Below are 26,914 nucleotides of genomic sequence, written 5' to 3'. Positions count from 1 at the left end.
TAGGTTTAAGATAAGTATGAAATATTGGATATTTCATACTTATCCGCCTCTCCCGCCTCTCAGCTTAGTGGGCTCATATCTTTTACGCCCCCCAGGCGCAAGTGCTATTTTTTTACATAGTAAGGTGTTATATAACAACAAATAATTTGCAACGGGGGGCAAAAAAGAATAGATCCGAAATGTTTTACTGACCCAAATAGCCACTCAGTGTCTTGTGCATCAATGAGTCTGTCGTAGAATACTCTGAACACCTCATGCACCCACAGTCTAGTGTACACTTTCTTGTTATTGTCCACACTTGCCTTCTTAATTGTACACACTCCATTCACAACCCTACATAACATTCAAATTATATAATTGAAATATAAAAGGTCATAAACGTAAAATTCCTCAATTAGACATCTCTTCCTTTGTTGATTTTTTGTATCTATTCTGTTTTGCCCCCCCCCCCAGCTTAGTGGGCTTATATTTTTTACGCCCCCCCCCCCCGGCGCACGTGGTATTTTTTTACATAGTAACGTGCTATATTACAACATATATTTGAAATTGGGGGCGTAAAAAACACGGGGGAGGGGGGAACAGAATAGATCCGATTTTTTAAATGTTTTTTTTTTCGCGTTTACCAGTCTGACTTGGTTTTACAGCTTAATCAGGAGATCGGTGCTATGTATGGGTTAAACTAAAGTGCTGTTCTTACTGGAAATGTATCTACAAAATGTTCAAAAAATTTTAAAAAAATAATTGTTGCACCAAATATTGACACAATTTGCAATGAGTTCTAAAATTTTGGCACATATGAGCTGTACAGGATCCTCTTTAAGGATAAACTGTTGTGCTGCTCTGTTTTGGTGCTGTTTTTATATGTTTATGCTTATACTATGGAGAAATTGAAAAATGATAGCACACATGTCATTAGTTTAATTCATGAACAAATCAAATAGTCATTTACACTTGAAAAGACACATTTTGAACCTGCAACCCACACAATCGGGTTTTCAATGCCTATACAATTTGGAAAAAATAACGCTGGAAGAGAATTGTCCAGATAAAACAATCGAAGTATTAAAAACTGCTATTCTATCTGTGTTTCAAATGGACGCCAAATTGCAGTCGGGATGCGTAATAACTGAAATTGTTCATATGATAAGCTTGACAAGAAGCTCTACCTGTTAAACGTATATTTGGATAGAAAAATGAAGTCTTGAAGAACAAGAAAGAACGCAAGAACGGGTTATAAGAGATGCCCTAGGTCGAGAGCTTAAGAACAGTTGGCGTTATGGTTACCACATTAGGCTTGCTAGTAAAAGATCCTGGTTCGAATCAATTACTCGTCCATTTTGACAGTAGTTTTGCCTGCTTAACCCTCTAGCATTTAAAATTTTAGAAAAATGTTTCAAAAAACGTGACAGCTGCTAAATTTATTCATAAAACCATCAAGTATTAATTTCAGATAACTACTCGGCAGATTATATTCGTATATATTTTTTGAAAAAAGTTTAATAAACTCCTGCTTTTCGACGTTCCTAGTTAATAATGGATTGAAACTTAGGCCATCAGGCCAACCGAAAAGTTAGGTTAAGTGACTGTGATTAATTCCCTCACAGCACCCGCCAAATATCGTGAACAGCGTAATATATGCTTCAAACACGCTCGTGTAAGTTTTAATTGCGAGATATCTGATAGCGCCAGATTCTAGAAAGCCAGATTTCAAAACTTGCGAAGTGTGTTTCAAGCCAAGTTATATGGCACTGTAGAAGTCACTTCAAAATTCTGTCTTGATATCTGGAACCACTTCGCGGTTCTCGATAAGCACCGGCAGTTGGTCCAAACCGGCAGTGTCGTCCAAACACACTCTTTGCAATCGTTAAATTTTTTCATTCTCAAATCTAGGAGAGCCGGGATCTGGCATTCGCTCGTGCGTATTTTAACATTAGTAACGAAATGTGTTTATTTTAAATGTCTAATTTCTTGTTGAATCTGATTTAATTTCCACACAATTATTTAAAAATATTATCGGTAGTTGAATTACTGGACAGTATTATTGAACAGATTTGCCTATCGTATTGCTATTTCATCGGACTCAAAAATGACAAAAAAGACTGCAAATTAACAAAATTTAATTGATTTGTTGTATTGCCTAGAGAACTAGCCTTGAGAAGTCCCTGAGGTTGAACACATAGTGGGACTTTGCGGGAGTGGGCAGAAGGTTTGCCATGGCCTGCTTGTAGACCTCCATAGTACCTGCCACTATGTTCCCACCAATCGATAGCCATTCGGGTGAAAAGTCCTCTCTCTAAAACAAATCGGTCACTCAAGTTGTAGAGTGTGCTATGCGGGTGAAACGCAAACGAACGGTTCAAACCTTTCATTTTGCGCCCAAAGGTCAAAGCTCAACATCACTTGGTAGAATAACTTGGTTGAAATTAGTTGAATAATGATTATAAGGACAGTGAAATGTATATTTGTGAGTGTAAAATTATCCAACCAATTGCAACTGATTAAACTTCTATCAAATTTTGATTTAAAAAATTTCCATTTACCTTAACAGAAAAAAAAACAAACAGATTTGGGCAAAAAGCTTTGGAATCTCAAATGAGCATATTGATTGTTTGTCGAGTTTTTTAGAATACTTGCTTGCATTTCAGCTGCATCATATTTGTCCACGATTTATGTCACTACTTACCACGGTCTTTTTGGCATTCAATTAGTCTACAGCTAGAGTTCCCGATTTTATTTATAATGATCTAAGAAATAGTTCAGAAACTAAACTTTGTTAATTACTATATTATGAGATCTTGAAGAACTTTTAAAATGAAGCCTTTTTGACTAACTGAAAATCAGTTAGCTTGTCTTCGATTTCTGCTTAATTGGCGTTTTGTCAGTTGCTTTTGTCAAACGATAGAACACAAATCGTGGTCAAATGCGACGGATATTTCCAAACTTTCTCAAAATTCAACCAAAATCGACCTACTGATACAGTTTTCTACGCTCGCTTAAACTATAATCTTAAAACATGGGCCATGACAAACTCCCACAAAATCAAATAAATTTGCTTGTTTTTGTAAAAAAAAAACAATCCAGCTCAAATACCTTTGATTTCCTTTCGCTCACAACTGGTTCTGCCAAAAACTTTATTTCAGAACGAGAGCAATAGCCGCGATAGACGCGTATAGACGCTTGTGGCCGCGATAGACGCTTGTGGCCTTCCATGGAACTGAAACAACTAAAGAAATAAGATATACAGATCGACCACCAGTCCTTTAATAGACCACCAGACTTTTTGGGTTAAATTCGTAGTGTCAATTTTGTGAGACACATACGCTAAGGAGAAAACCCTAATAGAGCTTTTTCAAAATTAATATTTGAAATAAAAAACTCAAGACGCTAATACTCAAGAATTAGGGTATATAAGTTTGGCACTACTTGGGTGCACACTACTGATCTTTAACTAGTAACTGTTCGTAAAATTTAAAGTTCCATAAGTGAATTCGGAAGTCATTTTTTGAGAGGGGTAAGTCACGCAATTGACCTAAAAGCAGAAATGACGTTACGCGCACAAACTTTAACTGCAAAGCAGTAGAAGTCACTGAAACTGAAAAAGTCAATGGTCGCAAGAATCATCGATGGAGACGGCGAATTAAAAAAACACGATGTCTCCATTAATAGCCGCTATCGCTTCGCGGCTATAAAAAATGAAGAATTCAAGATCGAAAAAGTCAACCAGAAGGTCAAAGAATGTTTTAGAACAAAAGCGCAAAACGGTCAAGCAAAAATTTTGCACAAAGAAAAAGACGCACACGTTTACAATAATTGCCTCAAACTTCGTTCGAGAGCAATTACAAAGTGATCATATCTTTGGCGTTTGTAGCGAGTTCAGTTTGCTTGACAATCCGGGTTTGTAGTGCATTACCAATCCAAATTAATCCAAAAAAATATGCGAAGCATAAAGCCTCCTGACCTTGAAGTATATCTCAGTGATCTTGGTGAATATTCTGGTCATGGCTTCATCTGCGAATGGGTTGATGGACACAATGTTGAAGTGTCTCAGGAATCTGGCAGTGACTGGGTTCCGCCCACCTCCGGGAGGCCCCATTGCAGACACAAATTGAATATCAACCAGGGTCAATTTGGAGCAGTCTTTCTTGTCATACCTACATGTCAAAAATGGTTATGTAATAATCAAGCTTGTGGTTTAGTTTATGAAGCTATAAAAAATGCACTTTACCAGAGCTGTGGTGAAACGGTAGCAGGCCGAGGTTCTGGCTATTGTAGGTTCGAGTCCTCTAAGCTCTAATTGTTTCTCAGTACATGCAGTTAGTTAATACCATAGTTGGTATGAGGAATTTCATTCCTCCCATGATTGGAAGGAATATTTGAATGCTAAAAAATAATGCTATAATTCTATTGGATGAACCCCCTCAATGTTGTATTTCTCCTGATTGAATTTTGTTCAAAGAGTTGGAAAGAATAAAAAAAACAGTTGGTTGAATACAAGGCTTTGACCCCGCATTTTACTCCAAAGATACTAGAGGCAAAACAAAATAATAATATAAAAAGCAACACTTTATAATAGTTGGGTTGTTACAGTTACGTGAAATTTTATGCAATGCCAGCATAGCCCATGCGCGAATGTCATGATACCCGAACATTTCCCTGTGATTTTCAGAATCAATAATCTGATTACAGCCACATTGGTTATGGGTGGCTTTCGAGAACTTTTTTATCATATTTTAGTTGACAATTTGATCTCATGGTCGAGAGCAGTAGTTTTATGTCACATCCCTAAAGCCACATCATGGCAATCAAGTTGTAAATTACCCCACTAAGGTATATTTATGCTAAATGATCGTTCTGGTAATTTTAACTATAGTGTAATCCATTGGTTAAATTTTGGGCATTCTGGCATTGGGTAAATTGCCCTGACGTCACCAACAATACCGAATGATTGGGATTTTATGGCAAGTGACGATTCAAACATTTTGATTACGCGCGCAACCCGATTTTCTTTCTTGATTATTATCCACTCGATTATGACAGAAGTTGCTATGAAGATTATGAGAGAAGTTGCTATGAAGATTATGACAGAAGTTGCTATGAAGATTATGACAGAAGTTGCTATGAAGATTATGACAGAAGTTGCAAAAAATTCAACCATGAGGAGATTTATAAGACTTCAGATCAAAATTCACATCTGTAACTTTCGGGTCCTTAACGAACTCATCCCGCCTGCCTGAACGAGTTTCACAGATTCAATTCTTCTCATAGAAAAGGCCAACTGATCGAACCATTCTAGCCTTGGTGTTATGGTTGAAATGACATTTTCTTCGCTCATTCGTTTTTCTTGTAACAAAAAATTGACTAGTTTAAGGTGTTCAAATATTAGAAGACCCTCTCTTTAAAGTCGTGATAAACTATACAACTTATTATTTTATCTATGGTTGAAATGACATGGTTATGGTTGAAATGACATTTTCTTCGCTCATTCGTTTTTCTTGTAACAAAAAATTGACTAGTTTAAGGTGTTCAAATATTAGAAGACCCTCTCTTTAAAGTCCTGATAAACTATACAATTTATTATTTTATCTATGGTTGAAATGACATGGTTATGGTTCAAATGACATTTTCTTCGCTCATTCGTTTTTCTTGTAACAAAAAATTGACTAGTTTAAGGTGTTCAAATATTAGAAGACCCTCTCTTTAAAGTCGTGATAAACTATACAATTTATTATTTTATCTATGGTTGAAATGACATGGTTATGGTTGAAATGACATTTTCTTTGCTCATTCGTTTTTCTTGTAACAAAAAATGACTAGTTTAAGGTGTTCAAATATTAGAAGACCCTCTCTTTAAAGTCGTGATAAACTATACAATTTATTATTTTATCTATGGTTGAAATGACATGGTTATGGTTGAAATGACATTTTCTTCGCTCATTCGTTTTTCTTGTAACAAAAAATTGACTAGTTTAAGGTGTTCAAATATTAGAAGACCCTCTCTTTAAAGTCGTAATAAACTATACAACTTATTATTTTATCTATGGTTGAAATGACATGGTTATGGTTGAAATGACATTTTCTTCGCTCATTCGTTTTTCTTGTAACAAAAAATTGACTAGTTTAAGGTGTTCAAATATTAGAAGACCCTCTCTTTAAAGTCCTGATAAACTATACAATTTATTATTTTATCTATGGTTGAAATGACATGCTTATGGTTCAAATGACATTTTCTTCGCTCATTCGTTTTTCTTGTAACAAAAAATTGACTAGTTTAAGGTGTTCAAATATTAGAAGACCCTCTCTTTAAAGTCGTGATATACTATACAATTTATTATTTTATCTATGGTTGAAATGACATGGTTATGGTTGAAATGACATTTTCTTCGCTCATTCGTTTTTCTTGTAACAAAAAATTGACTAGTTTAAGGTGTTCAAATATTAGAAGACCCTCTCTTTAAAGTCGTGATAAACTATACAATTTATTATTTTATCTATGGTTGAAATGACATGGTTATGGTTGAAATGACATTTTCTTTGCTCATTCGTTTTTCTTGTAACAAAAAATGACTAGTTTAAGGTGTTCAAATATTAGAAGACCCTCTCTTTAAAGTCGTGATAAACTATACAATTTATTATTTTATCTATGGTTGAAATGACATGCTTATGGTTGAAATGACATTTTCTTCGCTCATTCGTTTTTCTTGTAACAAAAAATTGACTAGTTTAAGGTGTTCAAATATTAGAAGACCCTCACTTGAAAGTCGTGATAAACTATACAATTTATTATTTTATCTATGGTTGAAATGACATGGTTATGGTTGAAATGACATTTTCTTCGCTCATTCGTTTTTCTTGTAACAAAAAAATGACTAGTTTAAGGTGTTCAAAATATTAGAAGACCCTCTCTTTGAAGTCGTGATAAACTATACAATTTATTGTTTTATCTATGGTTGAAATGACATGGTTATGGTTAAAATGACATTTTCTTCGCTCATTCGTTTTTCTTGTGACAAAAAATTGACTAGTTTAAGGTGTTCAAATATTAGAAGACCCTCTCTTTAAAGTCGTGATAAACTATACAATTTATTATTTTATCTATGGTTGAAATGACATGGTTATGGTTGAAATGACATTTTCTTCGCTCATTCGTTTTTCTTGTAACAAAAAATTAACTAGTTTAAGGTGTTCAAATATTAGAAGACCCTCTCTTTAAAGTCATGATAAACTATACAATTTATTATTTTATCTATGGTTGAAATGACATGGTTATGGTTGAAATGACATTTTCTTCGCTCATTCGTTTTTCTTGTAACAAAAAATTGACTAGTTTAAGGTGTTGAAATATTAGAAGACCCTCTCTTTAAAGTCCTGATAAACTATACAATTTATTATTTTATCTATGGTTGAAATGACATGGTTATGGTTCAAATGACATTTTCTTCGCTCATTCGTTTTTCTTGTAACAAAAAATTGACTAGTTTAAGGTGTTCAAATATTAGAAGACCCTCTCTTTAAAGTCGTGATAAACTATACAATTTATTATTTTATCTATGGTTGAAATGACATGGTTATGGTTGAAATGACATTTTCTTCGCTCATTCGTTTTTCTTGTAACAAAAATTGACTAGTTTAAGGTGTTCAAATATTAGAAGACCCTCTCTTTAAAGTCGTGATAAACTATACAATTTATTGTTTTATCTATGGTTGAAATGACATGGTTATGGTTAAAATGACATTTTCTTCGCTCATTCGTTTTTCTTGTAACAAAAAATTGACTAGTTTAAGGTGTTCAAATATTAGAAGACCCTCTCTTTAAAGTCGTGATAAACTATACAATTTATTATTTTATCTATGGTTGAAATGACATGGTTATGGTTGAAATGACATTTTCTTCGCTCATTCGTTTTTCTTGTAACAAAAAATTGACTAGTTTAAGGTGTTCAAATATTAGAAGACCCTCTCTTTAAAGTCGTGATAAACTATACAATTTATTATTTTATCTATGGTTGAAATGACATGGTTATGGTTGAAATGACATTTTCTTCGCTCATTCGTTTTCCTTGTAACAAAAAATTAACTAGTTTAAGGTGTTCAAATATTAGAACACCCTCTCTTTAAAGTCGTGATAAACTATACAATTTATTATTTTATCTATGGTTGAAATGACATGGTTATGGTTGAAATGACATTTTCTTCGCTCATTCGTTTTTCTTGTAACAAAAAATTGACTAGTTTAAGGTGTTGAAATATTAGAAGACCCTCTCTTTAAAGTCCTGATAAACTATACAATTTATTATTTTATCTATGGTTGAAATGACATGGTTATGGTTCAAATGACATTTTCTTCGCTCATTCGTTTTTCTTGTAACAAAAAATTGACTAGTTTAATGTGTTCAAATATTAGAAGACCCTCTCTTTAAAGTCGTGATAAACTATACAATTTATTATTTTATCTATGGTTGAAATGACATGGTTATGGTTGAAATGACATTTTCTTTGCTAATTCGTTTTTCTTGTAACAAAAAATGACTAGTTTAAGGTGTTCAAATATTAGAAGACCCTCTCTTTAAAGTCGGGATAAACTATACAATTTATTATTTTATCTATGGTTGAAATGACATGGTTATGGTTGAAATGACATTTTCTTCGCTCATTCGTTTTTCTTGTAACAAAAAATTGACTAGTTTAAGGTGTTCAAATATTAGAAGACCCTCTCTTTAAAGTCCTGATAAACTATACAATTTATTATTTTATCTATGGTTGAAATGACATGGTTATGGTTCAAATGACATTTTCTTCGCTCATTCGTTTTTCTTGTAACAAAAAATTGACTAGTTTAAGGTGTTCAAAAATTAGAAGACCCTCTCTTTAAAGTCGTGATAAACTATACAATTTATTATTTTATCTATGGTTGAAATGACATGGTTATGGTTGAAATGACATTTTCTTTGCTAATTCGTTTTTCTTGTAACAAAAAATGACTAGTTTAAGGTGTTCAAATATTAGAAGACCCTCTCTTTAAAGTCGTGATAAACTATACAATTTATTATTTTATCTATGGTTGAAATGACATGGTTATGGTTGAAATGACATTTTCTTCGCTCATTCGTTTTTCTTGTAACAAAAAATTGACTAGTTTAAGGTGTTCAAATATTAGAAGACCCTCTCTTTAAAGTCGTGATAAACTATACAATTTATTATTTTATCTATGGTTGAAATGACATGGTTATGGTTGAAATGACATATTCTTCGCTCATTCGTTTTTCTTGTAACAAAAAATTGACTAGTTTAAGGTGTTCAAATATTAGAAGACCCTCTCTTTAAAGTCGTGATAAACTATACAATTTATTAATTTATCTATGGTTGAAATGACATGGTTATGGTTGAAATGACATTTTCTTTTCTCATTCGTTTTTCTTGTAACTAAAACTGACTAGTTTAAGGTGTTCAAATATTAGAAGACCCTCTCTTTAAAGTCGTGATAAATTATACAATTTGATATTTTATCAGTATATCGAATGGCTGCAACTCGAGAGACAAGGGATAAGGGATCAATTCCCCCCCCGCCACCCCTAGTGGCATATAATTTTTACGCCTTCCACCGGGGGACGTGCTACAAATTTACATAGCAACGTGCTATATAACGCCACATTTTGTAACTGGGAGGCATAAAAAACACTGGGGGGTTGAAACAGACTATACCCGGATCAAGTTTTCATTCCCTTCCCACACTAATTAGAGAAAAATGTAATTGACCCGTATCGAAGCAAATTCTGACGTGAACACGATCTGAAAAGTTGAACTATCTATTTTGCTCAAGCGCTCCAATGAAAACATTCTTAAAGTTATCACTGACCAGTTGCCGTGATCGAAGTACTGTCGAAGAAGTTCAATAGGAGGCTGGGCTCCATAAATCTCAAGCTGAGGCATGTTCAGGTCATCAACAAAGATCACTGTCTTCTTCCCAATCGGAGGTCCGAAAATACCTCTGCGACGCTTGTCCAGTTTTGTCATTATCAAGTCCTTCAACAATTTAAATTAAAACAAGGCGAATCGTGATAATGTGCACAGCACATTATGTTCCGACCCCCCCCCCCCCAACCACTTCGAACGCCCTCCACGCATACATGATTGTGTGTGTGTGTGTGTGTGTGTGTGTGTGTGTGTGTGTGTTTGGGTATGTGTGTGTTTTTGTGTATGTATGTTTTTTTTGGGGGGGGATGATATTTAGTACTTTGGGAACACCGACTTTTTTCCCAACAATATAACTTCTGTTGACTTCTATAGATTGAGATGAGCAAAAAATTCTTTGTCGCTGCAATTTTTGACTTGGCGCGAAATCATCAGCAGCAAAACAACTCTGCCAAAAATCACAACTTTTTTGATGATTTGAACGCACGTTTGATTTCTGCAAACACAATACAATTTACTCCCATTTTAATTATCACCATCAGAATGAGGTCAAAGCTATTATTGCAACCATCAGTTTTGGAACCAATCTATCCCCCCCAGCAAAGTGGGTATGTAACTTTGGGTCTTTCCCAATATAGCCCCCACCAGCTTAGTTGTCAGATAACCTATAGCCCCCATCATGGTAATTATACCATAATGGGGGCTAATATTTCATGGGGGGTCTATAATGGGAACGACCCGTAACTTTTACGCCACCCCACGCCTACATGCTAATGTTTTGCACAGTAATACTCTGCAACACAACACATGAATTGTAAAACGTAGTAATAAGAAACAAGGTACGGAGGGCGGGGGAAATAGATCCCATAATTCTCCCCCCATATCTAAAAGATAGACCGACACATTTTTTTATAAATTTTTAGTTGAAACAGGCTCAATAATGGGGTCTTACCCATTATAACCCCCCCCCCAGTTTAGTGGTTATATAACTTATAACCCCCAGTCATGGTAAATATACCATAATGGGGAGCTATAATTGCAGGGGGTTATAATGTGAAAGACCATTTATTGAATAGGTTTCAACTACATATGAACTAAAGTTGTGCAGATCTATATTTCGGTCTTTCCCATTATATCCCCCATGAAATTTTAGCCCCCATTATTGTATAATTACTATGACTGGGGGGGGGCTATAGGTTATCTGACCACTAAGTTGAGGTGGGGGGGGTCCTATAATTGGAAGACCCCTGTTTTTTAGACAAGGGGAAAAAATTATGGGATCTGTTCTGCTCCGCCGCCCCCTATCTTTTTTTCATTACTACCATTTACAATTCAAGAGTCCTGATGCAGCGTATCACTGTGCAAAACAACAGCACGTAGGCGTGGGGCGGCGTAAAAATAGATACCCACTTTGGTGGGGGATAGACTAGATCCAAATCTGCTAGTTCTTGAAATTTAAATTTAGAAAGGTTTTGTCAAACTGATTTGGTGTTTTCGAACTTTATTGTTCAAAAACCCCAAATCAGGGTGACATAACTTTTTTAAATTTAACTTTCTAAAGCCTTTTAATAATTTTTTAATAACCTTAACTGGCAAAAACCAAAAATTTTGTTTTTGCCTTTTCCAGACAGAAATTAGAAATTTTTGAATCTATTCTGTTTCGAAGGTTTTACGAAATTGGTATCATTCTACCCTAGGCGCAGTGAATATTTTTACACGGTAATTTGCTATCCAAAAACCGAAAATCTAAAACGGCAAGGCATATAAGCGTTGAGTTGTGCGAATGCCAAACAGAATAGATTCAAAAAGTTTCCTTTAAAACTGTTCTCCAAAATTGGACAAATTTAGCTGAAAGACGCTGGATTCCAAACGGCTCGACTCGCAAATGATTGCCTCAAAAATGCTAAACTCAAAAGCGCTCGACTTGCAACTTCTCGACTCAAAAACACTCAAAGAAAAAAGGTTGGACTCAAAAAAGCTCGACTCAAAAATGCTTGAATTAAAAACGGTAGAAACACACAAATGCTCGACTCAGAAACACTCGACTGAAGTAGGCTAGACTCAAAACGCTCGACTCAAAAGTCCTTCCCAATTGGAATATTAACAATAAAAGCTTTCAGACAAATTAAAAAAATTCTTTCTTAAGTGGTCACTTTGACACCACGAAAATGTCAATATGATAACTAAAAAAATATATTACCTGATCAGGGATTTTTCAAAAAAAACTTATATAATCTATTTCAAAGGGCTTTTCAATGATATGACACATGCTTTTATCGGAAAAGTGAAAAAAAAACTGTAAAAGTGAACAAAAACGCCAGAATGATCACAAAATTTTGGAGCTCGATAACTTCCTGTAAAAAATGAATTTCGAAAAAATCTTTTTAATTCTATAATCTACGCTGGACGGGCTTTTTAATGATACCACTCATAAGTTTCTACGATGAATATATCGATCGGCGAAAATTCACTGAACAAAAAAAACCCATTTGAGTATATAGTTCCTCCCCCCCATATGATGGGGTCGGAACAATTAAGAATTCTATTTGTCATCAATTTCAAGAACAAGATATCAATGACATAGGCAAAATATGTCAACTAAGGATCAGTAACAGAAATTTTCCCTTCTAGGCTGGCCCTTCTGAACAAATAGTAACCTAACGATTCAAAAATAGTTTCATTTCATCTAAAAAGCAAAAATAGGCACGAAAAAAACTTTCGCAATAAAAAAAGCAAAATGGAAAACAATTATCAAACTTCAAAATACAGATAGAATCACAGTAATCACAAATTTGTTTAGTATCTCAAAGTATTTTCTTAATTTTGAAATAAGGACGTCATTTGAGCTGGTATATTTAAGAAAACAAATCAACGTGTTCGAAGCGAATCATTCATAATTCCTTCCCGAACTGTTGTGTGTGTGTGGGAGGGGGAGTAAACCTTCGGAAAATTGATTACCTGTGTCTGATTGGCGCTTGTCTGAGCAGAGAAGTTGATGAAAAGGGGAAGGTAGACCTCTTTGTCCAACCCGTTGAGCATTTTGTCCTTCACGTACACTGACTTACCTGTTCCCGTAGGACCCACGAACAACAGAGACCTGAAAAACAGACATATTTTAACAAAAAGCGCTAAATATGAGAAAAAAACAAATGAGGGATACTTATATGAACATTTTTTTAAAATGACAATGAATAATTTTATGAGCTTATTTTTTAACAAACTTTTATGAAGTTAATAAATACATTTTCAAATCTAAAATGCGAAAGTTAAAGTTTGCGAATTTTCAATATCGTACGTAAGATTACTAGATAAAATTGAATGATAGAGCCCAGTAAGGTGGCGGAGGAAGGTGCAGAGGGGGGGGGCAGAATCAATCTAATTTAATAATCGCAAACGATGACTTGCTTGTTGTTTTTGATGCATATGTCAGCTAAGAATGTGGCACGTGCAGTGTCTACAGTAGGCACTAGTATCTCGTGCAGAGGTGTGTTCGAGTCCGGGCCTCCGACCTCAATGCCTCTGATAGTTTCATTCCAATGCATCCATCGACCCTTGTTTTTACACTAAAATAAACGTATATATTGCTAAATTAGCTCAAAATTGAAACTTTGTTGAAACTATATAAATTCCGTAAGAAGCCCTTCAGCTGGACATTATCTTTTCACCTTTTCGACCTATACTATAACACCTTTACAGACTCAAAAAACAATCTACTAACGTTGGGCGAATTGCTCTCAAACGATCGGCGAGCGGTTGGCTTCGGTAATAACTACATTGGGACTAAGGAGGGTAGCAGTATGCGGAGCATTAGGAGGAGTTTGGAGCGGGGGTGAATTGGGTTGGGTTTGGATGGTGCAGGGGAGGAAAAGTGCCGAAAAATTGCCAGTTTTTCTCAGCAGTTTTGGTGAATTGAACACTTTTAGACTAGTATAACTCTGAAATAGCTGCTCAGTGACTTAAGGCCATCCAGGCTTTGGCTGTTTATCCCGTGTTTGAAAAAAATTGAAAAGCGTAAGACGAAAATCGATCAAAAGGAAAAATCGTATAAACAACGGTAGGACTAAAACAATTGGTACAACTATCGTTTGAGAGCAGTTAAAATGTCTATTGTATATCCAAAAGACCCCCAGAAACCTTTGAGCGCAGTTGTTCCTGCAACCATTAGTGGGTGAGCGAACTATATGCTCCACTAGGTTTCTTTTTGATCAGTTAAATTTCGCCGATCAATACATTCGAGGCAGATATATGTGAGTGGCATGATCTTGAAGCCGATAAAATGTAGAACAGATTAATTGCAGGTTTTTTAAATGTCATATTCGTTGAGGAGGAACCCAGGTTGAAAATTTTGTTAACATTCAGCACGTTTGCAAAATTTACATTTTAAGCACTCTCCATTAAAATTTTGTTGTATTTAGATGAAATAAATCATTGATAAAATTTTAAAAAAACCTTGTTACTTTTATTTTTAAAATCAAAAAGGTTGCTAAATCGGTTGAACCCTTTTTTTTCTGCTAAATTTTCTTACCCTTTTCCAAATTTTTTTTTTCGATCGTTTCCGTTTGTGCTCCCCCCCCCCCCAGTGCGTTACAGAGCAGATAACATTACATAGTTAATCACTACGTAAAAACAAGGCACGTGCGTCTCGCGTTCGGGGTGCAATATTACGCCACCATCAAGCTGGGGGTAGAGACAAAAAAGATACGGCATTGAAGTAAAAATTGCATGTGAGAGCTCACAAAGAAGCTCTACGTGTTCAACGTATACTTGGCTAGAGAAAAGAAGCCTCGAGGAACAAAAAAAAACAAGAGACTGAGTTCTAAGAGATGTCTAAGTTTGAGAGCACCATAGAAGTTGGTGTAATGGTTAGCACACTATGCTAAGTAGTAAGCGATGCTGTCTCCAGTCAAATGCTGGGCCTTTTTCCCAGTTGTTGCCACAACTCACTCACTCTTTTGGAAATAATTTAGCCCTTTTTGTCCATATTTGTCAACAGCACTGCCCGAACAACTCGTGATCAAAACCACGCTACATTTTGACATGAAATCTTATTTTCACTTTTGGACAATTTTTATTTTTCCAGTTAAAAATAAGCAAATAAAACATCACCATTTAACATTGATCGATGTTTTGGTTTTTTTTGTTTTGTTCTCAGTCAATTTTTTAAATCAGAAACATTGTCAAAACAATGTGTCATTTTCCAACAACTATTCGTAAATATTGCCGCACAATTATTTCGATTCGAAAATTTATTTTCTTTTATAAAGATTGGATGTGCATTTTCTTGCAGTTTTGTTATTCCACGAAACTGAAACGAAAGCTATTTATTTTAAACCTTGTAGACTTTTTTCTCTTCAGATCATTTATTTTCTCCAGACTGGCACGACTTTGAGTAATATGTATATCTACACTATCTGACAGAATGAATAACAGTAAAATAATTATAGCTGCTAACATTTTGTTTCTCGGTTTTTTTTGAATCGCTGATTTCTTTTACAATATTGATGTCATAAACTTAAAAAGGCATACGGGGACAAAACGTGTAAAACTTTTCCAAGTTAAATTATCGCCTGTCTCATGATAGAGCAAACTTACTTCTGAATTTTTGCACCTTCGATTGTTCACCGCAGTTTCAAAAAATAGCCTACTTAAGGAGACATGATGGCTGATCACATTTACTTGCATGTCAAGATCTCTTCAGTTCCTCTTTTTTCAGAAATAAAGTGAAGCATTTCCATTTCTTAACAACTTTTGGAGATGAAGTTCCGTTGAGTGACATTTCTGTATATGATAAAATCTTTAACCAGGATCGAATTCTGGTGGACTGGTGTAATTTGGTGAAAATTGGTGAAATTTTTATAGTTTCCCAATTCTGGTGTAACTTGGTGAAATTTCTGCAGTTTCCGAATTCTCAAGCTATTGAAATTTTCGAGTCTCGTGTCAACGCGTTGCATCCCATTATACCAATGATTTAAATTAATTTAGAAACTGATTTCTAAATTAGCTGTTTAGGTCTATTTCTTTAAATTGGTTTCTCAAATGTCAGGTCAGCATAAGCAAATATGGGGAAAAAGTAGTGAAGCGCAATTTTATGAACGGATATGATTGCTAATTCCGCAGCTAAAAATGAAGGAATGAGTCAACACCTGTTTCGTCGTTCGAGGAGTTTTAACTTCTACTGAGGGGTCTTCCTCAGCATAGACCTATAGTTTAACAATTCAGTTTGACAAAACGTAAAGAGATTATTCAAAATAGGATTTTTTCCGTTTGTGACCGCCAGTACATTATGCGCCCCCAGTTACAGAGCACGTGTCGTTACATAGGAAATCATTATGTAAAATTATGGCACGTTCGGCTGGGGGTGCAAATAATAAGCGCCCACTAAGCTGGAGCGGGGAGCAGAAATCTTTTTGCAAAAATAGGAAAGAGGGAAAAAGCATCTAGTGTTTTGCCATTAATAAATGGATTAAAAGACATTTTGAAGTTGTTGTGACTTGAATGTTTCGTAAAATTTTTCTAATTTGTTCAAATGTCATTCATGTGATATATATCTCTTGTTCATTGTAGCTCACATCACAATTCAGAAGAAAATTGCTAAAAAGCAATTCTTAGCTAGAAAGCAATCTGCTCCATCCATTTATGTTCTGAATAACCAATATTTCGAATCCAGCAGAAAAAGGGATCTTTTCCGTTTGTGCCCCACTCCAGCTTAGTGGGCTCATATTAATTGCATCCCCAGACGCACGTGCAATATTTTTACAATGATTTCCTATATAATGGCATGTGATCTGTAACTGGGGGGGGGGGGGGGCAGAAAAAGATATTGAAACCTCGTATCTTTTTCGTTATTCTTCCCGCTCCCCGTCCCCACCCTCCCGGATTTAAAAGTTTTGCACCCTCAGCCCCCCCCCCAGTTACAAAATGCCTGTCTTCTTACAGCAAATCAATGTGTTACGTTCGTGTACTTTAAAATTCCAGATCTCTACAGTGCCAGGTTCTCGAATCCCAAAGTAAAGTGACAGATTTCAAAACTGGCGGCACTTGGAAATTGAATGCGTATTTCGAGCAAGGTTACGCGATTCTGCTAAATCGATCCAAAATTGAGCTAGGCAGTTCTCGATTGGTGCCATGTTTTCTCAGTAACTTCATCAGAGTCGCGCAAGTAATGGTTATTTGACTCTGCTTGAAGTCACTGAGAACTTCTGGCGTTTATCGAGAACCGCAAGGGGTTCGAGATATTAAGTCAGAATTTCGAAGTGACTTCTGCAGAGTCACTTAACCATGCTTAAAACACGAAATGCGCACGTTTTAAAATGACGAAATTCAACGGAAATCAACTTCTGGCTAAGTAGCAATTTCTGGCACTGCAGACTTTCGGCATTTTAAAATGTGCACGTGAATGTTTTAACCTATACTTGAACCATTAACTTTGCAAGTTTTGAAATCTGGCATAAATTATAGAAAAACAATACGCACTCACGAAGCTAGTGGCGGGTTAAAATTCACAAACGGAAAAGTTCCGAGTCGCTCATTATGACGCTATGAGTTTATTTCTGAAATAATGATTCCAGTAGGAAAGCAATGAAAAAGGAACCTCGTAAACGTAGTCAAACACGGTTCCCTGTTCAGGGAAAGGAATGTCGATTTTTCCAATGCAGGCGGGAATCGGGGGAACATCCTCGCCCTTCCCACTCATCAACTCCTTAAACCTCTCGTCAAACTTGTCCCGACTGGCTTGATCCAGACACCCGGCAACTGACCAGGTAAGAGCGAAGAGGAAGTTGCTGATGAGCCACTGCCGGACACTCTTTTTGTTCTCCTCTTCCAAGTGAGGTCTCATGAGGATCTCAACCAAATTCATGAGCGACTTGACGAGGTTGATTTTACTGATTGGCACCCACGACTAGAACAGACAAAAATTCAGAACGTTCGAGAATAATTTGTAAAGTTCTGAATAATTTGAGTGAAAGGGTACTTTCACAACATAGTTGATTGATTATGAAGTTGAACCAGAATCATTAAAGTCATTAACCAACTAATTAAATAGAAGAAATCAAAAAAATATCCAAGAAATGAAGAAATCAAACAGAGAAAGAAATTTATTTATTTAGTCGCAAAATAAGAATTGCACAATAAAATTCCCTCCACAGCCAACGTATTCCTTTCCAATGCAAAAAAAAATCTCGAAAAATCCTATCGAAGAACGTACGCCAGTTCGAATCAGATTGTTTCCCAATTGCAACATAAATTTCTTTAAACAATCAATACTATAAACATAACCGACTAACGTCGGGCGAATTGCTCTCAAACAACCGGCGAGCGGTTGGCTTCGTCAGTAGCTAGACACGGTTTAGTGAGGCTAGCTTCAGCTTGATTCGACTCTGCGTCTTTTAGTTTTCTAGCCTTGTTAATAAATAAATGAAATAAAAATCTGATAATTTAAAAATTACCAAAATATTTCAAAATTTTAAAAAAAGCTTCCCGATTTCGCAGTGAAAAAGTTAAAAACTATTTTTGTCATTGGAGTCATGTCAAGTACCCCATCTGCAAGACTTGACAAGCACCGTTGCCCAGCAATGATCGTTGAACTCAGAAAAGGACAAAAATATTCAAAAATTTTAAGAACCGCAAATTTTAACAGAATCTTGCTAAAGTTCAAGGTACTAAAAACTTCAAAACCAATTCACTGTCTCAAGAGACTATCCAGCATCCATATTTCCAGCTTTAAATAGTTTCACTGACTCGTAAGGATCCATAAACTTCGCTCTTATCTCTAAAAACTATGCAACAGTGTATTATCAAATCATGGAGGAGGTCCCTAGGACCCTGGTGCGGGATAACGATAAAAATGATTTAAAAAAATTCAAAAAGATTAAAAAAAACTTGAAAAAACTGCAAATAATTAAATCTTGAAAAACATTCCATCACATCTAAAAGCTATGCAGTATTCTATAATCAAACGCTAGAGGAATGTGGCCCTTGAGGCTAGAGAAACCTAAAAACCGACAAAATTTTTTAAACGACATGAAAAAAAATGCATGCTATTAAAAAATTGCTAAATTTTGTCATTGTAAAAAACTGAAAGCTATTCAATAGCAATAAAAATTTCAGTATACTATTACCAAACCCATTAGGATAATTTCTGGCCCCTGCGTCTGGAAAGAGGTGAATAACGAAAAATAACTGTTTGAAAACAATGAAAAAAATTGCGCATTTTGTTTATAAAAATTCAAAAATTCGTAATGCTAAGATGTTGAAACTATTCCATTGCCACTAAAAACTATGCCGTAGGCTATCATAAAACTCTGGAGGAGGTTCCCTGACAACTAGGGATGAAAAAACTCAAAAAATTACAAAAAGTTTCACAAAGCTTGAAAAAAATTGTGAAAATTTGTATAAAAGTGCGTGTTTTTAGCGATCGGTTGTTCGCCAGTAGCAAAGGGGGAGAGTGAGCGCACCTGGAGGCTAATGGGGAGTGAGGGGTGGGCAATAGTGGGCTAGGGGGCAACAGCGCGGTGAAGGCAATATCTAAATGATATCACTCGAGCGTTTCATCAACAAACAAAAAGAACAATAAAAATTGAAAAAAAACTGGACAGAGTTCCTTCCCTTATAATAGGCAAAAACCATTAAACTAATTCTAAGCAAGTATCCCAATCAACAATATAAAGATTACTGTGCTAACCTCAGTGCCATATGTAAAAAATGTATAGTACTTCTAAAACCCAAAAGTGCAATTTCGAGTGGAAGATGACTTTTATCTTAAATATAATTTCAAGAAACTAGTATTGTCAAGCCCGCTACACTCTTTAACGTCCGATGGTAACACACGCATCACGGAACAAAAGAAGTGAAAATTCAAATTTTAGGGCAAAAACACCCCAATTCTGATCAAATTTCAGCAGTTACCACAAAGTAAAATCCGGGTTTCACAAGAACATTATATATATATATATATATATATATGTGTATATATATAAATATATGTATGTATATATATATATATATATATATATATATATATATATATATCTGTTTATATTATATATATATATATATATATATATATATATATATATATATATTATATATATGTGCGTATGTGTGTGTAGGTTCTAGAATTAATTGATACGGTTATCAAATATTCAACAACTTCACCTATTAATTGATTTTTTGGCGCAAAAATTCTGCAATATTAGTTCAAGCTTCATACCTTTCATTTCAGTTCACAAAAATTATACGGAAAAATGGAACTGAAAAATCATCTCAATATGGTTTCAATCAACGAATAAATTGGCATTGACAGTTATTATGTTTAAAAAATTTAGCTAACTTAGCTCAGTTAATTTCACATTAATTCATAAACGGAATCAATATTGGTGAAAAATAGCTCTGGCAGCTATTTGTTAAATTTAGAAAATTGTGCTAACCTCTGTGCCAAATGTAAAAAATGTATATTTCCACTAAAACCCAAAAACGCAATTTGGAGTGGAAGATGACCTTTATCTTAAATATAGTTTCAAGAAACTAATATTGTCAAGCGCGCTAGACTCGTCGGCGTCCAATGGTAACACAAGTATCACGGAATAAAAGAAGTGAAAATTCAAATTTTTCCAAAAACTTCGGCAAAAATACCCCAAAACTGATCAAATTTCAGCAGTTACCACAAAGTAAAATCCAGGTTTCACAAGAACATTATATATATAAAGGTTCTAAAATTACTTGATACAGTTATCAAATATTCGACAACTTCAACTATTGTATGATTCTTAGGCGCAAAAATTTTGCAATATTATTGCAAGCCTCATATCTTTTAACTCGTTTCGTTTCACAAAAATTATAAAGAACAATGAATTCCTCCATCATCTCAATATGGTTTCAATCAACGAATAAATTGGCATTGACAGTTATTATGTTTAAAAAATTTAGCTAATTTAGCTCAGTTAATTTCACATTAATTCATAAACGCAATCAATATTGGTGAGAAATTGCTCTGGCAGCTATTTGTTAAATCGTAACTTTGTAAAATCATCAGATAAACACTTTTATCTTTGTGTGACAAACAACGTGGTATTAAATCAAATTTTAGGAAAGAGCCATCGTAATCTGACAATGTCATGACAAACACCGATCATTGTGTCCCAATCTTTCACCCCGATTTGAATCCTTTATATAATTGGTATTAGTAACATTGGCACCATATAATCAAATCTTTTCCGTTTGAGCCCCCCTCCAAGTCCCCCCCCCCCAGTACGTTTTGTCCCCACAATTACAGAGCACGTGTCATCATATAGTAAATCATTATGTAAAATTTTTGCACGTGCGTCTGGGGGTTGCAAATAATATGCACCCACTAAGCTGGGGGGGGGGGCACAAACGGAAAAGATTCCCCTAATCATTTGACAAAGCCTTAGCAGCCCGTCCTTGGGACTTGAAGTGAAACACTCACAACCGAGCTTGAAATTAATTTATCCGCTTAATTATTGGATTTTACGATTGCTAAATTGCGGGGTAAATTGATAGAGGGGTGAAATGAATCGGGGTGAAAAGAAGTAGAACCGACAAATCAATTCCATAAACACCATGACAATATTTGATTCAAAGAAAGAAGAGGTTTATCGATATCATCATCATCATCATCATCATCATCATCATCATCATCATCATCATCATCATCATCATCATCATCATCATCATCATCATCATCATCATCATCATCATCATCATCATCATCATCATCATCATCATCATCATCATCATCATCATCATCATCATCATCATCATCATCATCATCATCATCATCATCATCATCATCATCATCATCATCATCATCATCATCATCATCATCATCATCATCATCATCATCATCATCATCATCATCATCATCATCATCATCATCATCATCATCATCATCATCATCATCATCATCATCATCATCATCATCATCATCATCATCATCATCATCATCATCATCATCATCATCATCATCATCATCATCATCATCATCATCATCATCATCATCATCATCATCATCATCATCATCATCATCATCATCATCATCATCATCATCATCATCATCATCATCATCATCATCATCATCATCATCATCATCATCATCATCATCATCATCATCATCATCATCATCATCATCATCATCATCATCATCATCATCATCATCATCATCATCATCATCATCATCATCATCATCATCATCAAAAAAACTGCAATAGAGATCTGTTCCAGGTTTTTCATTACGAGCCAGCTGACCATTTGGTCCACAAAACGTATCTTAAAATCTCTTTTAATTCCACAAAACGTACCTTAATACATGTAAAGAGTGTCTTACAGTGAGGGATATGCTGACGAAGGAACGATTATACTAATAGCTAATCATAGAATGTCTTTGGTCTTCGTCGCCAAATTCCACAAATTAGCTCAATATTAATTAAAAGTAGGGGACTGTTTTCCTTTGTTGTCCCCCCCCCCCCCGATATAATTACTTAATAAATCATGATGGGATAATTAAGGACGCATGGATGGTGGTTGCACCCCCTATGCTGAGAGAGGGTGAAGGCGGGGATGCGGAAACTGAAAAGATCCCTATTCCTCTATCACTGCAGAAATTAAAGCTAGTACGAAGTGAGTTCTGATAAACAATCCATTTTGTTTGCGGGCTTGTAATGAGCCAAATTGAGCCCCTCAATTTTGTTTAATTTTTATTGACGAAGAGGCACCATGTTGAGAACAGAATTGCTGGAATCTTTGTGGTTGTCAGCACCTCGGATCCACTCTCACTAGTAGATCCATCGACACCATTAACGGGATGGGGGGAGTCTGGTATGTCACCGATTCCACCACCATGCCCGTTCAGACTCATACACTCGTTAATCTCCTCTTTAAACTCCTTATCATCCGCCCCCTGCAATTTAGTAGAGGCATCCACGCTAACTTTGTTAAAACATTTATGCATTTCCTCAAACTCAGTAACCAGAGTTTGGTTATTTTTATCCTTCGACACGACATCCCAGAGTGCCTTGTCCAGACATTTCATGAATGCATGCAAATTGTAGTAGATGTCTTCTTTGCATTGTTCCGGGTCAAAAAGAGGCTGGATTGCGGTCCCATTTCCACTTCCACTTGCATTGTTTGCGGCCCCGCCCCCTCCGGTTGCATTGTTTGCGGCCCCTCCCCCTCCGGTTGCATTGTTTGCGGCCCCTCCCCCTCCGGTTGCATTGTTTGCGGCCCCTCCCCCTCCGGTTGCATTGTGTGCTGCCACTCCCCCTCCTCCCCCAGTCGAATTAGCGCCACCGGAACCTCCAGCAGATGTTGTTGACGACGTTGTTGACGATGTTGTTGCTGAGGTAGTCGCCGCATTTGAATTGTTACCGATAGGCAGAGTTTGCGCAAATACGGACATTGTCAAAACAGTCAAACATACAACTAACAATGAAGCAATCATTTTGAGAAGTTAGTCGATATGAAAGTGATGAACAAACGACTAAGTTTTCACGTAGAGATGTTAAATTGTGACTTTCCTGACACTGGCGCTAAGTGACTTTGGACGAATCAGACAATACTGTTTCCCGCCGTTAAAAAGAGAAGAAAGAGGATCAGTAATTTCTGACTCTGGCGATCAAAAAGCTTTGTATACGCTAGAATATAAATCGGGTCTTTCCCAGTATATAACCCCCTCCCCCAACCAAATTATAGCATCTAACTATGGTATAATTACCCTGATGGGGGGGTATACGTTATATGACCATTAAGCTGGGGAAGGGACTATAAATGGAAAGACCCCATAAATCAGTCATTTGAAGGCCTTAGTGCCCAACATGAGGACAATTGCGACCGAGTGCTGGGCTTAGAGACCCAGGTACGAATTATTTGGTCGCTAAAACTTGGAAAAGAGAAACTTGGTGCAAAAGCACTTGCCTCGCATTGGAAACGGAAACATTTGGCGGATCTGTTCCATTTGTGCCCCCAGTACGTTATGCGCCCCCCAGTTACAGAGCACGTGTCATTACACAGTAAATCATTATGTAAAAATATGGCACGTGCGTTTGGGGGGTGCAAATAATATGCACCCACTAAGCTGGGGGGGGGGGGGGGGGCACAAACAGAAAAGATCCCATTTGGCTTATTCGCAACATTTAAAAGGCTTCACCAAATACTCCAACCCCCCACCCCTCTTTTACTCAGCTTTCTGGTTATAAAAAGTTCTATATCTCTGGACTCCTAATTTCAATTTTAATTAAAGTTTAACCCCATTCGTACCCTTTGGTTCTCTAAATAAGTTAGCACATGAATCTTAGCCGCCCTCGTGCCTTGTGCCCAGCACTCGAGCGCAAGAGTCCTCGTGTCAGGGCAATAAGTCCCTCAGGCTGCTAAGATTCATGTGCTAACATATACATAGCGCCCGAGGGGGTGACTAGGTTTTATGTTTCATTGTATTTAGAGAATCAGGGAGTGAAACTTAAGGCGTTCTATTGTTAACAATTAGAGACCCCAGGCTACAATTTCATCGGTCACTAAAATTTCGAGGCGGAGAGCTTAGTTGAAAAGATTGAAATTAGACTTAAATAAGTGAAAGTCTAGTTTTTAACACTTGAATCAAACCGCTATAAATAATCGACTGCTTCGCTATCGGAGACGTTTTGTCTATTTCAACTCCTGTATACTTTTAGGAAGAAACTTTTCATTCACTAATCTGCAAAGTTGTATTCTTAACTTCAGTTTGAAATGAAAGTCAACACTCGTACCCCTTAGGTTCTCTAAATACGTTAGAACAAAATCTTAGTACCCCATGGGCCTCGTGCCCAGTACTCGGGCGCAAACGCTCCGTGTCAGGACACTAAGTCCCTCTCGGGGGACTAAGATATTGTTCCAACATTTACTTAGAAAACAGTAAAAAGTGAGGTTTTTGCGGGAGCCACAGCACAACTATGTAGGACAAGGGACTTAGATAAATGATCGTTAAGAACAGGCTTCTACTGAGTACACGCCTTCCATGTGCATTTCTGAAAAATAATTACGAACCAATTGCATAAGCTGAGCTGCCTCGACGTTTTATTTTTGTAGCGTTGATTCTCTCAGAATTATGTTCCAACATTTCTTTCGAGAAAGAACATTAAAGAGTAATCAAAACTTAATATCTCAATTGAAAATGATTTGAACTCCTATGATTTGAACTCCTATCAATCACAAAAGGCCGACGTTAAGGAGCCGAAATGAAAAAGGGTCGAAATTTGAACTGATGAAATAGAGCCGAAAACAGAAAATAACCTATGATTCTCCTCAATTGTAAGATTAATAACGTAAATCAATCTTCGGTTGCAATAAATTCAAATGATTTCCCAAGAGCCAATGAGACATCATAGCCCGCAATAATTACACCAAATTAATTATTAAATCGCTTTCGATATCTTCTGCTAGGAGAAAATATGTTTCCAATTAATCGGTTTTAATTCGCTGAAAAAGTGATGGTCTCATTTTATGAATAAAATGAATAGCTTTACTAAATCAATATAATTATTATTAAGCAATTATTATTACTGTAAAATTTTTACCTCTTTTTAACTTTTGGTCTCTTTAATTTTGACTCATTCTGACGTCATCTGAAAAGTCACCTTTTGCGATGTTTTTATTCAATTCTAATTAAATAAAATCTTTTTGTACAACAAAATGGAACATTTTGATACTTTATATTAAAAAGTTATAAGTTATATTTTGTTGATAGTTGAGTTAATGTCAAAAGAAAATCTTGGTAGAGCGAGAAATAGACTAAGTTCGGGCGATTGAGGAAGGTAAACAAATTTGGACAAAAGAGCGGATAACTTTCAGAGAAACGAGAGCAAAAACTTGATAACTAAAACCAATTACCTTCAAAACTTTACCAGAGCAAAAAACTATTAGAGATACTTTTTATACAAAAACATATAATCGCAAGCCGTGGCCATACCTCAGCTGCCCGTGAGACTTGATATTTATGTATCATAACTGATCTTACCTTTGAAAAAAAATTTTACTTGCATTTAATTAGTTTCCAAATTCTCGTCACGATTTCGGCTCTACTAAAAATAATTTCAGTTTCAGCACATTTATATGTCGGCATAACTGTACGTTAAAACATCAGCAGCAGTTGCCTTCTGCTTTTAACACCTGGTCGAACTATACTCTGCTTCACCAAAAAAACTTTTCAATTTCGCCTATTGTGTCAAAACATGATTACTAATGTCTGTTTTAATCAATTGACCAGGTGAACAGATTATGGACTAACTACGCCTCACTTATTAACACATGTGCAAGTTGAGTAAAAAATATATATTTAACTTGTTATTAGAGATTATAGAGGGAAAGATTATAGAGGGAAAAATTGTGCTATCCTAAAACGCTGATTGCCCAAACTGTTATGGCTTGAGTCTGAATAAAAGCGTGCCAGGAATATTGGGCGTCGGGTAGCTTGACCCGCAATGGAAGTTTAAAAGATATAGCCAACAGCTTAATTATGATTTATCAACAAAGATAATATGTCAAAATATCATTAGTTCATCTAATTGTTAAAACTGGTGTGGGGACGGGTAGTCAGCTTAATTTCTCATTCTTTGTTTGTTGGCTAAATCCTCTGACGACCAATACGGCCGTCGCCGAATAAAAAGTTTTAAAAAACACAGCGGGGAGCAGCCCTTAAGAGAAAAACGAGAGCAGCAGCAACAACATCATAAAGAACAAAAACAAACCTTCAATCATGGTCTTATTCTTGTGTATCCACTTTACACTTGATTAAATTGCGCCCTCAGCTGTCGACTCAGACGACTCATTTAAAGGTTCGAATAAACGATAATTTGCAATAATAATAATAAATTGTTTCCTGGTGTTACAAATACAAACATCATGGATTATATACAGTTTTCTTAAAGAAAAATGTAGCACCAGAGAGGACACTGTTAGACTGTCTGGTCCGTTTTCAAGTTTCAAGATAATTGGTAATTTCAATTTGCCTTGAGTATGA

The 26,914-nt window shown here is 35.8% G+C and overlaps 1 protein-coding gene across 2 annotated transcripts in view; it reads right to left on the bottom strand.

The window, feature by feature from the left end:
- Positions 1-26,914, bottom strand: part of LOC142334780 (dynein axonemal heavy chain 7-like) — a 148,426-nt gene that overhangs the window by 85,844 nt on the left and 35,668 nt on the right. For both annotated transcript variants that reach the window (XM_075383073.1, XM_075383074.1), the window contains exons 18-24: positions 17,501-17,809; positions 13,315-13,472; positions 12,868-13,006; positions 9,854-10,020; positions 3,959-4,151; positions 2,151-2,293; positions 193-333 (exon numbers count right to left, since the gene is read on the bottom strand). In XM_075383073.1, coding sequence (XP_075239188.1) covers positions 193-333; positions 2,151-2,293; positions 3,959-4,151; positions 9,854-10,020; positions 12,868-13,006; positions 13,315-13,472; positions 17,501-17,809 — 1,250 coding nt within the window. The remainder of the gene's footprint in view (positions 1-192; positions 334-2,150; positions 2,294-3,958; positions 4,152-9,853; positions 10,021-12,867; positions 13,007-13,314; positions 13,473-17,500; positions 17,810-26,914) is intronic.

The sequence above is a fragment of the Convolutriloba macropyga genome, chromosome 2, assembly GCF_964194025.1.
Source record: "Convolutriloba macropyga chromosome 2, txConMacr16.3, whole genome shotgun sequence".
NCBI lineage: Eukaryota > Metazoa > Xenacoelomorpha > Acoela > Convolutidae > Convolutriloba > Convolutriloba macropyga.
This window is presented reverse-complemented; position numbering and strand designations above follow the sequence as displayed.